Source organism: Triticum urartu, chromosome 2, assembly GCF_003073215.2.
Source record: "Triticum urartu cultivar G1812 chromosome 2, Tu2.1, whole genome shotgun sequence".
NCBI classification, from domain to species: domain Eukaryota; kingdom Viridiplantae; phylum Streptophyta; class Magnoliopsida; order Poales; family Poaceae; genus Triticum; species Triticum urartu.
This window is the reverse complement of record NC_053023.1, coordinates 18,080,983-18,093,410: the sequence shown is the minus strand read 5'-3', so window position 1 is coordinate 18,093,410 and position 12,428 is coordinate 18,080,983. Positions and strand designations below refer to the sequence as shown.

The following is a 12,428-nucleotide window of genomic DNA, read 5'->3' as shown; positions in this document are numbered from 1 at the left end:
GCAGGTATAGATTTGTATGACAAATTTATTATCAAGAGGATGACGGTTTTATTATTAAGTGGACGAAATTTTCATTTTTGTATTGATATGGCAATTTCTTCATTGACACAACATTTTTTATAAGTAATTTTTTGTGCAGTGGACCAAATAAAGCAAAAGTTTACACATGGACATTTTTGTTTATGTCTAGGCAAAAATAAGGAAATCCAAAAAACATAGCATTTTTGCACCGTGAAACATCTTCATGGCAAATTTCATAAATTTAGGCCTCCTTTGGTTTGGAGGAATTTCATAGGAATTCTAGAGGATATGATTCTTATAGGATTTTTTCCTTTAGAGCCGTTTGGTTCATAGGAATGGATTCTTATTCCTACATAGGATTGGTTCCTATCCTCCACATTTCATAGGAAAATAAAAATGAGCCTAGACTCAATGGAAAAATTCCTTTGGTGTCAACCAAATGACATCTCGTTTCCTAATCCTACTCATAGGATTTGAGATACATGTCATCTCATTTCCTACAAAATTCCTATTCCTACGATAATCCTATCCTATGAACCAAAAGAGGCCTTATCTTTTTATAGATCCCGTGGCACATTTTTTAAACATACCATTGTAAATTTATAAATTAGAAAAAATGGAAGTTTTAGAAAGTAGCGGCATTTTTCATATTTTCATAATAATGACATTTTTATAAATTTATGATTTCCTTTGTTTTGATAAGAAACCATGTTTTTATGGCATTAAAAAAATAACTAGTCCTTTGGGCCAATCGTGGTTTGGCCTCCCCCCTCCCCAACGAGCGATCAAGAGGGGGCGAAATGTTTGTTGGTAGTTGCTTCCCTAGCTGCCGCGAAGCCTTTGCATTTGCAGTAGATCTTGGGCTCCAAAATAAAATTGTTGCATCGGACGCACAATACGTTGTGAAAGATATAGAAGGAAGGCACAGAGGACATCATGGAATTATTATTGAAGAGATTCACGCCAGGGTAGCTAATTTCAATTGCAAGTTTTCCTTCGAAGGTCGGACAACCAATAAGGACGCCCATAGTTTAGCTAGATTTTCCCTTTTATTAGGCCAAAGTCGTCACTTGTGGCTTATGCAACCCCACGACCCGAATGCAACCCCACGGGCCGACTCTAACACTCATACGATTTTTTTGCGGTATGCTTATTGTTTGGATCGTGCCATATTTTAATCTTTATATGGCATTATTTATATGGACACAAATTTGATGAACATGGGTGCGCACACACCTTTTATGAATAATAAATTTAAAAAAATGCTAGAAAAAATAAAAAATCTGAATTTATTTTTGTAATATACATAGTCAACTGGTATACTCGCATAGGAAGTTTTATGAAGAAATCACATCCGTGGTAATATGGGCAAAAATGACAAAATCGAAGCTAATCGAAACTATGTTAATATTAGATGAGTATTAGCATTTCTCGTACCAAATTTTACATATTGAATCACTATGCATGTAACTATTTATATTCTAAACGTAATTTATCTGGGAAGCGATTGTAAGATTATCTCGGATGAAGAATAACTTATTCTGCACCCTGGGCGATGAATATTAACACTAATATAAAAAAATACTATTTAATGAATATTATGGTTGCATTTGTATTTTCTTCACTAAAAATATCATGGGTGTCAATACATCATGAAACTTCACACGTGAATGACTAAGTTTCATACCACGAATTTTCAGTATGTTTTTTTATTTTTTTTATTTTTTATGAATTTACTATGATGCTACGAATCAGCCGGATGATATCTCTGAGAAATCATCCGCCTGGGTAGCCATCCGATCTAGTGCTAGGTGGCCGTTCGATCCAAGCAAAACAGCCCCACCTCACGTCTTCCTCCTCTGATCCCCTTTCACTAGACCAACGCAGCACCCGCTGTGGCATCGAGGCCGTCTACGCGCACAGCAACGCATCTCCAAGAGCCGCCGCTGACTGCTGCATCACTAACATCGCTCCATTGCAGCGCCGGGGGGCGCTCCGGGAGCACCGACCTGCTGCATTGCGGCCATGGCCGTGGCAACACCAAGCACAAAAAATGCATCGACGCTGCATCAACGACATCTCCGACGAAGCTTCATTGCAGCCACGGCAGGGCTCCATTGCAGGCCAGGCGAAGCTCCATTGCAGCTCCCATGAAGCTCCATTGCAACCGCGGCGGAGCTCCATTATAGCCGCGGCGGAGCTCCGATCACCCCGGAGGCACTCCATTGCAAGCCGATGGTGCTTTCAATGCAACTCTGACGAAGTTTCAACGCCCCCTGCGGCGCGCACGCGCCGTCGCCGGCGACGCTTCACTGCAGCGCTGACGCCGGCGCGGAGGTGGTCCATCGATGTTCCATCGCAGCACCCGACGCCACCGACGATGTTTCGCTGCAGCCTGCACCGGCATGGCGGACTCCACCGCCCCACCGCTGGTTGGTGCTCCATCGCAGCGCGGCGACGGGTGGATGTTGCTACACGCAACACGATGAAGACGGGGGTTGCTGCGACGCGGCACGATGCGGCCGCGATGGTGGATGCTTCATTGTCTGCGGCACCGGCGGCCGCCGTTGCAGTCCCCCCGGGTGGGAGCTTCACCATGCAGCACGCGTTGATATGGATTTGGCCGGCGTTGCCTCTTCCTTTCAGTAGCAGGTGGAGGGGAAAAAGCAAAGGAAGAAGATGAGGAGACCGACGAGTGAACGAGAAGGCGCCAGGAAAGGATAAGCTGGGGGAGGAAAAGCGTGGACTGATGGGGCACGTGGCACACGTAGCAGACGGCTTACGAGGACAGAAAATCATCCGGTTTATAATAAACGTTTTCCATTTACTATTCACATGGGTGCATCGAACCATGTTCACCTTTGTATTTTCGTTATTTATACTATGCTACCGAACTCCCAAGATTGATTCCAGTTGTGACGCCCACCCAATTTCCCTTTTCCGACTTTTTTTTCTGAGACAAATTTCCCCTTTTCCGACTGATCCAAGAAGTCGGGGTGACGGCCGATATCTGGCTCGCGGAGAGAATCCCGGCCCAACCCCAACCCCAACCCCGATCCTCGCGGTCCACAGCCATCACAAGCCTCCACCGTCCGATCCGCCGCAGCCGCGACCGAGACGAAAGGCAGACGAAACCCTAACCCTAGGCGGCGACGCCGCGCGGACGAGCCGAGGCAGTCGACGCAGCCGCGGCGGCCTCCTCCGGCCAAGCGGACGACGGGCGGCGGCCTCTTCCTCCCCAGTAAGCCCTCCCCCTCCCCTCCCCCGCGCCCCTCACTTCTCCGTGGCTCGTACGTATCACGCGCTGCTGGTCTGATGAGCTGCTGGCGCTGTCGACCGAAACCAATCTCGTTTTAATTAGGAAAAAAATAGTGTTTGTAGCATAGGCCGTGATTGTTAGTCGTACTTGTTATGCTCGACCGGCCATTCTGTAACCAGAGTGTTAACTGAATGAGGATGGCATTGCTGATTACATGCTAGTGAACATCTGAATGAGGATGGCATTGCTGATTAAACATGAATGTGTCCTTTAAGGTCGTACATTTTCTTACTTAAATGATGCGCAGTGTAGTTCCTGGATGTGAAAGTCACATTGGTTTTACTTTTATTTAGCAATGCCAATCTTCTTGCTCACATTTTTCTATGCACATAATTCTTCTCCCTTATCAGTGGCTAGTTTCATGTGATATATTTTAGCTAGGAGGAAAAATTTCAGTTCTTTCAACTGGTTAAGCCTGGGATACAGTTTGTGTGCTTGCCGTCAGTCATAGTTTAATGGTTATAAAACTCATTTTAGTACAATGAACTGATTAGTATAAAGCCCTGGACAAATTTCAGTTCTTACAAGCGATTATCTAATGCTGCTTTCTATTGTATTAATATATAATAATTGCTTGGTTTTTTCTTGTTTATTACCATTGGCCCCGACCATTTATTGTATATGGGGTGGTTGTAGCTGCTGATAAGCCTGAAACTAACTTAAATATTTTGATTTTAAGTGATTTAGAAGGATGATGACGCAAACCCTGCAAGGGATCCAGCAGCAGTATGCACCAAGTGGCTTTACTGTCCAGAAACCTCGCACACAGACTGCAGCGCAAGTTCTTCAGCTGGATAATATGGATTCAGATACTTCTCCAGTCCGTCTCGTGATCAAACATAGAATGTAAGTGCTGAAACCACCAATATCCACAGCAATGCGTATTCTAATACCAATGGTTACATTGTAGGTCCTTTTTTTCTAGCTGTGTTGACAATTGTGTCATTGTTCATATTCTTGTGGTATGCATTGTTGTGTACTTCTTGAGAATGATTGCAATGCCTTGGGTCTTTTTCTACATATATACTACAATTTTCAGTCACTGGAGAAACTTTATAAAATTTGGGCAACGTGAATTGTCAGTTGTGTCTTATTGTACTAGTGGACATCAGCCATAGACGTCCATGCAAAATATGTTGACATACTATGTATGACAATATCGTCTCTGTACTTTGTTGTTTGATTGAAACCCATGCATAGTAGATAATTCGGGGTGTTAGAGAGGTGAAAAAATAATGAAGTGGTTCTGTCTGTCTAAATAATTTATCATTGACATTTCCTGTTTTCACACTACATCTTGATCTCTTTATCTATCCAGTGCAAACTACCTGCAAAGAAGAGAGGAGTTCTACAACTTGGACACACGTTATCTTGTGGCAGTTTCAAAAAGTATTGACGAGCAGCTTTATAAGGATGCTGAATCAAAGGTTTGTGTTGTGTCCTGTTGCAAATACAATTCTTTCCTCTGTTTCACTATAATTGTCCCTGACCTCACTCGGTGCTTTGTTTGGGGTTCTTCTGCTTTCTTGTTACATCATCTTTAGATGCTATCTTTAATCATGCTCTGCTGAACTTGGAACTGTTTGTCAATTTTTAAGCTATTCTTGTAATTTTTTATGTTTTCCTTTCATGGTACTGGTACTGTTAGATGATGTGATGTACTCATGGAATTTGGTCGTTTAAATCATATTATTATAATTCTGAATGACTTGCTAACACCTACTTTTTCCTCTCAGATCCAATACATGGATTTTGAAACTTTAGAAGTTAGGGTAAATGCTCTTCTCAGTTGTGGATCATTTGGCAGCAGTATATATGCTTGGGCTTCTTCAGCAGCTTTACCGACATCATACCCAGGACAGCTTGGGGTAGAAGCAACAGATTCAAGTATACAGCATGTGTTTTATCCTCAGGGTGAGTTAAGATGATCAGTTTCGATCTTGACCTCACAATACAACTTCAGAATTTTAACTTTGGGTTTATTTTAGCAGGATTTGCACCAACTAATCATCATGAAGTTGCACCAACTAATCATCATGAAGTTGCCACCGACTTTGCTCATTCTTCAGCTGATAACATTAAACGGAGTCCTGAAAGCTTAGCAAACACCACTGCTGCACCATGTATGTCATCACTACCAAAATATAGTTCCTGTCTTGCTGGAGATTTCAGTGGTGGAGCGCCTACTGGCCATACAGAAGACCATTTCCCAGGTCAGTTTTTACTTACCTTGACTTGAGTTATGTATGAAACTTAGCTTAAGCTATTTTGCATCTTAAACATTATGATCAAATTGTATCAGGTGATGCTCATCAAGTTGGTAGTCCACAACCATCGACATCTGGTAGTTCCAGTTCTGTGTCTGGGATGTGTGACCGAACCACAAATTTTACAAATAACAACAGATATTCCACTGGCCAAGTATCATCGTCTCTACAGTACAGAGAATGCAAGGAAATGTTATATACTTGGAGTCACCCAATAGAGCAATCAGATCAGTCAAATATTACAGCTGGAGGCCATGACTTGTACTCTGGTAATTGTGTCACTGTAAGAGAGGTAGTGGGGAGAGCTGAACAGACATCAAATAGCACTGTATCAAAGCCAAATTCACCTGCTTCAGATGAATCTTCTGGCAAGCATCATCCGGCAAAACGATTAAAGGTTAATTACCCCATTCCTGTCCATGCCGATGAAATAGAGTTTCCAAAGGAACAGCAGCCTGCTGCCAATGGGCCTCATGCATCTTCTGAAACAGTAAAGTCTGAAACCACAGTATTATCTATGAAGTCGCCATCTGGCTGTTCCTTGCAGGACAGCAATGCTAGCAATACCATGGAGAATTTTAGGTTGCAAGAGACTGCTGTGCAAGCTGAAGAAGGGTTGTGTTATGAAAATGGTGACATCGAGATGAAGGACTCTAAGCTTAGCCCAGTGGATCAAACACCACTAGTAGCCAGCCTAACTACAAGGAAGAAAAGAGGGGGCTCAATACTTTATCCTTTAACTGCTGAGGAGCTTAGAGATCACATGAGAAGTCTGGGCCAGCATATTTTTCCGGTGAGTTCAGAGCCTGTTGGATCTCATCGGTTTTCTATTACTGTAATATCAGTATATCATTTGATCCTTAGTTGTGCTAGAATATCTACAGATTATGCCACTTAGTAATATGCAAAATTACGTAGTTATGTAATTTCACTTGAGTCAGGCTCAAGAATAGTTTTTGTTTTATCATGTTAGCTGGATTGCCTGTATAGTACATAATATTTAGTTATTTTGAGCTATAGGTCATATTCGTTGTCTCAATTGTTTTTCCTTCTTTCAGAACAAGGCGATTACAGAAGAGGACCAGTCAGGCTTGCCTGACCAAAATACATGCAACTTATGTGGGATGGAGCGGCTTCTTTTTGAACCTCCTCCACGATTCTGTGCCCTGTGTTTTAAAGTAATAAATTCGACGGGATCCTATTATGTTCCTGTGGAAAATGGAAGTGATAAGACTTCAATATGTGCCAAATGTCACCACCATGTTAGTAATGCAAAAGCTAAATATGAAAGGAGATCCAATTATGCAGAAACAGATGCCGAGTCTGAATGGGTAATGTGCTTTTCTTACATCTCTCTACTTATTCTTAATCATATACAAATTCCTCATCTTTTGTTCAACTTGTGCCATTTCAGTGGGTTGCGTGTGATAAGTGCAAAGCGTGGCAGCATCAAATATGTGCCCTTTTTAACCCTAAGGTTATGGAGGAGGGGGTGGAGTATACATGTGCGAAATGTTTATTGAAGGAGAAGGATAGCGGAGATAAAAATTTGCTGGAGTCATCTGCTGTTCTAGGAGCATTAGAGTTACCAAGAACTAAACTGAGCGATCATATCGAGCAGAGACTTTCAGTGCGGCTTGAGCATGAGCGGCTGCAGAGGGCAAGGGCTTCAGGAAAAAGTGTTGAAGAGGTATTTGTGCTATATTTGTGATTATCCTGTGGGCTTCTACTACATACAAATAACTCCCATATTATCAGCAATTCTTGACCATACAACTAACCATAGACCTATCACATTCCTGTTTTAATACTTTATTATTATTTTCCAGGAGCTACTTGCTCTTCTTGATCCATGTCGTTCGAACTTACACATTAGCTCTTTCATTGTAAATTTGCAATCTTCCTCTGTCGACTTAGTAATTATCTGTATATATAATTGGGTAATATTTGTTGCATTTCGGGATCTTCTTTTCTAAACTATGTCAAGTTGTGTGGTTGAGTTTATTGGATTCGAATAGAGATAATTTGATTCATGTCATATTATAATGAAATGAGTTCTGATTGCTGATGTTTCCTCAGTCTGTCTGTGTTGATCTTAATATTATTTGCCTGTCTCTAGGAATTGTTTTGCAGTCTGATGTTAACTATGGAGTAAACTTATTGCAACTTTCTTTTTGCACTCCAATATTTTAGGTACCTGAAGTTGAAGGTCTTACTGTTAGAGTGGTTTCTTCTGCTGCAAGAGTACTTCAAGTCCTACCACGTTTTCGGGATTTTTTTAAACAAGGAAACTACCCTGGTGAATTTCCGTACAAATCGAAGGTGATTGGGTGATACCTTATTTGACAAATTCTTTCGTCCTTATCCAAGTTAACAATAATTTCAGCTATTTAGTACATAATGAGGGCTAACTTTTGGTGCCTTTTGTTCTGTACAGGCCATTCTCTTGTTTCAAAAGAATGAAGGCGTGGATGTTTGTCTGTTTGCCATGTATGTACAAGAGTACGGTTCTGCTAGCCCCTCACCAAATCAAAGGCACGTTTATCTTGCATATATCGATTCGGTCAAGTACTTCAGGCCTGAAATCAAATCTGCAAGTGGCGAAGCTCTCCGTACCTTTGTGTACCATGAAATTTTGGTACGAGAAATGCGAATACTCATCTAATATTAACTTTCTTGATTTCATGTTGAGCTCAAATTCTTCCGATATGTTTTTCCTTTAGATTGGCTATTTGGATTACTGCAAGAAACAAGGGTTTGTAAGCTGCTCCATATGGGCTTGTCCATCTACAAAGCGTGATGATTATGTTTTGTATTGTCATCCCACGGCACAAAAAATGCCGAGGTCTGACAAACTTCGGAGCTGGTCAGTATTTATAACATGATAATTACGATTTAATCCTTATTATTTGTTTATGGTACTAAATTGGGCTTTCTCATGAATCTTCTTAGGTACCAGAACTTGATCAAGAAGGCTGTTAGGGAGGGTGTAGTTGTGGAGCGTAACACGCTGTACGATTTTTTTCTTCAGCCTACCAGTGAATGCAAGGCCGTTATTTCTGCAGCATGCTTGCCATATTGTGAGAATGATTTCTGGCCTGGGGAAGCAGAGAAACTCCTCGAGAAGAAAGACGACGACACCTCGCAGAAGAACGACATACAAGCAGGAAGGGCCCTACGGGTTGCCAAACGTGATGACAGGAAAGGGAACCCTGAGGATATCTTGTTAGTGCACAAAGTTAGTTTACTTTAATCTTGTTTAATCCCCCTTTCACTATAACGTCAGCACTGACACCATATTTTTCATTGTTGGTAGCTTGGAGAAAAGATGAGAACAATGAAAGAAGACTTTATTATGCTTTGTCTGCAGCAGTTTTGCAAGCATTGCCACCAACCTATTTTATCTGGTAAAAGTTGGATGTGTACTTGCTGCAAAAACTTCCATCTTTGTGACCAGTAAGTATTTCATCCGATCACTATTATTTTATCTTATACTTACGTAATCTGCTGTCCTAGGTTATGACCACATAAAGCTTAGTAAAGCAGCAGCAGTGAGAATGCCTTTTCTTATGAAAAATCCAACTGCACAGACGTATTATCATCTAGCGCCCAGGCCCTCCAGTTTCTTTTTGAATTGATCATCTGTCATTCAAATTGCAAAATGGACTTAACATGACCCCTGTTTTTTAATTTCTCAGTTTTTGTTCCTTGATAAATTACCCATTCCATTGAGATAGGACCCATTACTGATGATGTTTTTGCCTGTTCTTCCTTGTAGATGCCATGCAGAGGAGCTAAGTGCCCCACAAAAGAACAGGCATCCAGCTGCAACAAAACAAAAGCATGCCTTTCAAAGAGTACTATTATAAACTCTGCTATAGTTTTAAGTTCATTTCATCAGTCAAATAAAGCAAGCAAAATATTCACGTTGCTATTATTAGGTAAATTTATGATGAAATTTGTACTTACCAGAGTAACTAATTGTTCTACAGATAGAGGAAGAACCTCTCCCAGAGACTGATGATGGAGATCCAACAATGGAAAGCAAGTATTTTGACAGCAGAACAGATTTCTTGAAGCATTGTCAAGACAATCAATACCAGTTTGATACACTCCGACGGGCAAAACACTCAACAATGATGATTCTTTATAATCTACATGATTCAGCTTGCTCTGCTTGTCACCGGGCAATGGATCAACGCTTTGCGTGGCGGTGCCTGGTTTGCGCAGGCTGCAAGTTTTGTGATTCATGCTATAAACAAGACGGCGAAAATTTGCACATACATAAACTCAAACAGGCGGACAATCAGCAACTACTGCCAAACTACACTCTGCAGGTATCCGTTTTAAGTCTCAGTTTTGTGTTGGACTGTTCTGTGCTGGACTTATTCTGCAGTGTTGTGGAAAAATAGTTACAGAATTATGAAAAAGTTTATTTCAACAAACAGTCAAATATTCAAATTCTTGTTAAACAAACGGGATTATCACAATCCACCGCAATCCCAAAGGGATGTTAAATTTCTAACTGGATAGTCTAGTTCTCTTTTGTTTTGTTCTCTTACCTAATTTATGGACGATTTCTGTGATTAGTTTTTTTGTATTGTTTGGAATATGATCCTTTTTTTGGTACGGTTCTGTGAATGTGATGATTTTCCTTATTTTGGATTCTTGTGTAGTTCTAAAATAAATTTCTTTAATTGTCTTTTGTTAGAATGATATTTTTTCCCCGCTGTTCCATACTAATGAACTTCATGTTTTCAAAGCAGGACTACCTTGAGAGCTTGGTGCATGCATCAAAATGCTTCCACGATCCGCATAATTGCAGTTTCAAACTGTGTGTTACAATGAAGAAGTTGTTCTACCATGGTGTACGATGTGCTATCCGGAACCAAGGAGGTTGCAGGAATTGTGTCTTCATGTGGAGACTTCTGCTCACTCACTCAAAACAGTGTGATCACGGGGACTGCTCAGTTCCCAGATGCAGGTAAATTCACGCTTCATCCACATTATACAGCTGCTGTCTCCAAATGCATAGTTGCATCACTCAATATATTATCTCTTTTCGTGGGGTTTCTGATGATTTTCTGTAATTCCATTTTCAGAGATCTGAAGGTATTCATGGGCAAGGCCAAAATGGTTACTGCTGGGTGCTGGACCCTGTGCCGTGGAATGCTAGCGGATCAGAAATTAACCCCCTAGGTTTTCTTGAGCAGAAGATTTGTTGATGAAAATGCAATAAATTGTTGTTGGCCGTCGCCCGTTAACTGGATTGCAAGTTGCAAAATAAATAAAGCGGCGACCTGGTGGCGGCGGCAGCAGCAGCAGAGTTATTTGTTTCGCCGATTTTCCTGAGACTTGTGGGAAGAAGGCGGAAGCTTACATAGACAGGCAGCCTGACAAATGTAGTGGTGTAGGTACAATATACCTGTATATGTTTCCTGCAGGCCATAGATGATGGATTGACAGGATATAGGATTATTTTGTTTCTTATTTATTTTATCCCCCTCCCTCCCTTTTGACCCCATTGAATCGAACAAGGCCGCAATTTTGCTCAGCCATGTTAACCCAGGTTCAGTTAATGTGTATATTAACTATCCTGTCATCATCTTTGATACTTCTGAAGCTGTGCTTGCTGCTGTAGAATTCTGAAGATGACGGCATCGGGCGCTTGTGACAAAGTTATTATTTTGTTACTCTATAAGCTTCTTCTTTTCAAAAAGATGGTCCAGTCGTAGTATATGTAATCTACATCGGGTGCTGTAAATTCATTCAGAACATTTTGGCGTATAACACGTGAAGGTATAGTCAGCATATGCAGCGAATGATGTTGCTGGGCAAGCAAAGAAACTGGCAACTTAATGTGAACACAAAAAACACAGTGCTGCAGCATGTAGGATAGGCAAACACTTTAACGAATTATAGACAAAAAAGATGAAGCATAGACAAACAAGATGAAGCACCAAACGTTTCAAGGCCTTAATTTACAGCACACAAATGATTACATGTACTCGGCCCTCGCCTTAGAGGGCCAAGTTCAGTCCCGGGAACGGAGTTGTGTCTGGTTTCATGACACAAACAAAAGTTGGCTTAGCATAGCAGTGTTATTTCTTCTTCTGTGGCCCTGTCATGATGCTGGCCGCCCTGTCGTAGCACAAGAAGAAACCATGGTTATTTAGGGTTTACGGTAGCACCAAACTGAATTTTAGAAAACCAAAGAGAAGCTTTCGTAAACTGGAAATTCAGTGTCGATCAGTATTTTCATCTAACTAAATCATAATAAATTTCCATAACACAGTTTCATGTTTGACCATTTGTCTCGAGCCTTGTGCTTATCCCTGGGTAATCACTGAAAAGGGAGTCTGGTTCTTGACAATAACAGTCACAATGGCATTAGTTCTTTTAAAGAATGTTAGTTTTTTTGTTTACCCTCAGCTGACTGAGAAGCTTGGTGCATGACGAGTGTTTTTTCAAGATGAAACAAACAAGGGGGGGAAGGAAAAACTGAAGCAAGATGTTCACAGTTCACAAACTGAAGCCAGGTTCCCTCACTTGCAGAGAAAACAGAGGAATTATGAGGTTTATGGCCTGTGACTGGCTCAAACATATCTTGTGCTCACTGCTCAATCTACATGATACTTCTAACTTTGGTTCAGATAACCAAGGAAGGAAACTGTAATTTTGTACAGGTAGCATCTTCCGTTGCATCAAAAGCATAGAAACAACTACTCATGGCTATTTGACTGACAACATCAGCTTAAAATTTAGTTACATCTTACAGCAATGGAAGATGAGAGATGGAAACCGCGTGACGTTCGGCAGGA

General features: G+C 41.2%; 1 protein-coding gene across 4 annotated transcripts; it reads left to right on the top strand.

Moving 5' to 3' along the window:
* The first annotated feature begins 3,080 nt into the window (after nt 1-3,080).
* On the top strand, nt 3,081-11,212 carry LOC125535214 (probable histone acetyltransferase HAC-like 3). 4 transcript variants are annotated; one of them, XM_048698259.1, is made up of 17 exons: nt 3,081-3,262; nt 4,028-4,186; nt 4,659-4,767; nt 5,077-5,254; nt 5,329-5,553; nt 5,643-6,400; nt 6,666-6,938; nt 7,022-7,297; nt 7,801-7,929; nt 8,045-8,245; nt 8,331-8,473; nt 8,560-8,845; nt 8,924-9,063; nt 9,386-9,464; nt 9,600-9,944; nt 10,374-10,591; nt 10,710-11,212. In XM_048698259.1, exons 2-17 carry the CDS (start codon nt 4,032-4,034, stop codon nt 10,804-10,806), a joined length of 3,612 nt encoding a protein of 1,203 aa, XP_048554216.1. In that variant the 5' UTR covers nt 3,081-3,262; nt 4,028-4,031; the 3' UTR covers nt 10,807-11,212. The 4 variants fall into 4 exon arrangements, with proteins under 4 accessions (XP_048554216.1, XP_048554217.1, XP_048554215.1 ...); XM_048698260.1 differs by having other exon boundaries at nt 3,082-3,262; nt 4,020-4,186; nt 5,332-5,553; XM_048698258.1 differs by having other exon boundaries at nt 3,082-3,262; nt 4,020-4,186.
* The last annotated feature ends 1,216 nt before the right edge of the window (nt 11,213-12,428 follow it).

Excerpts from the sequence above, each read along its gene's own strand:
- LOC125535214 (XM_048698259.1), top strand. The coding sequence starts at position 4,032 with ATGATGACGCAAACCCTGCAAGGGATCCAGCAGCAGTATGCACCAAGT. Across the intron at positions 9,064-9,385 it reads AACTTCCATCTTTGTGACCA|ATGCCATGCAGAGGAGCTAA; the intron begins GTAAGTATTTCA and ends TCTTCCTTGTAG. Across the intron at positions 9,945-10,373 it reads TGCCAAACTACACTCTGCAG|GACTACCTTGAGAGCTTGGT; the intron begins GTATCCGTTTTA and ends TTTTCAAAGCAG.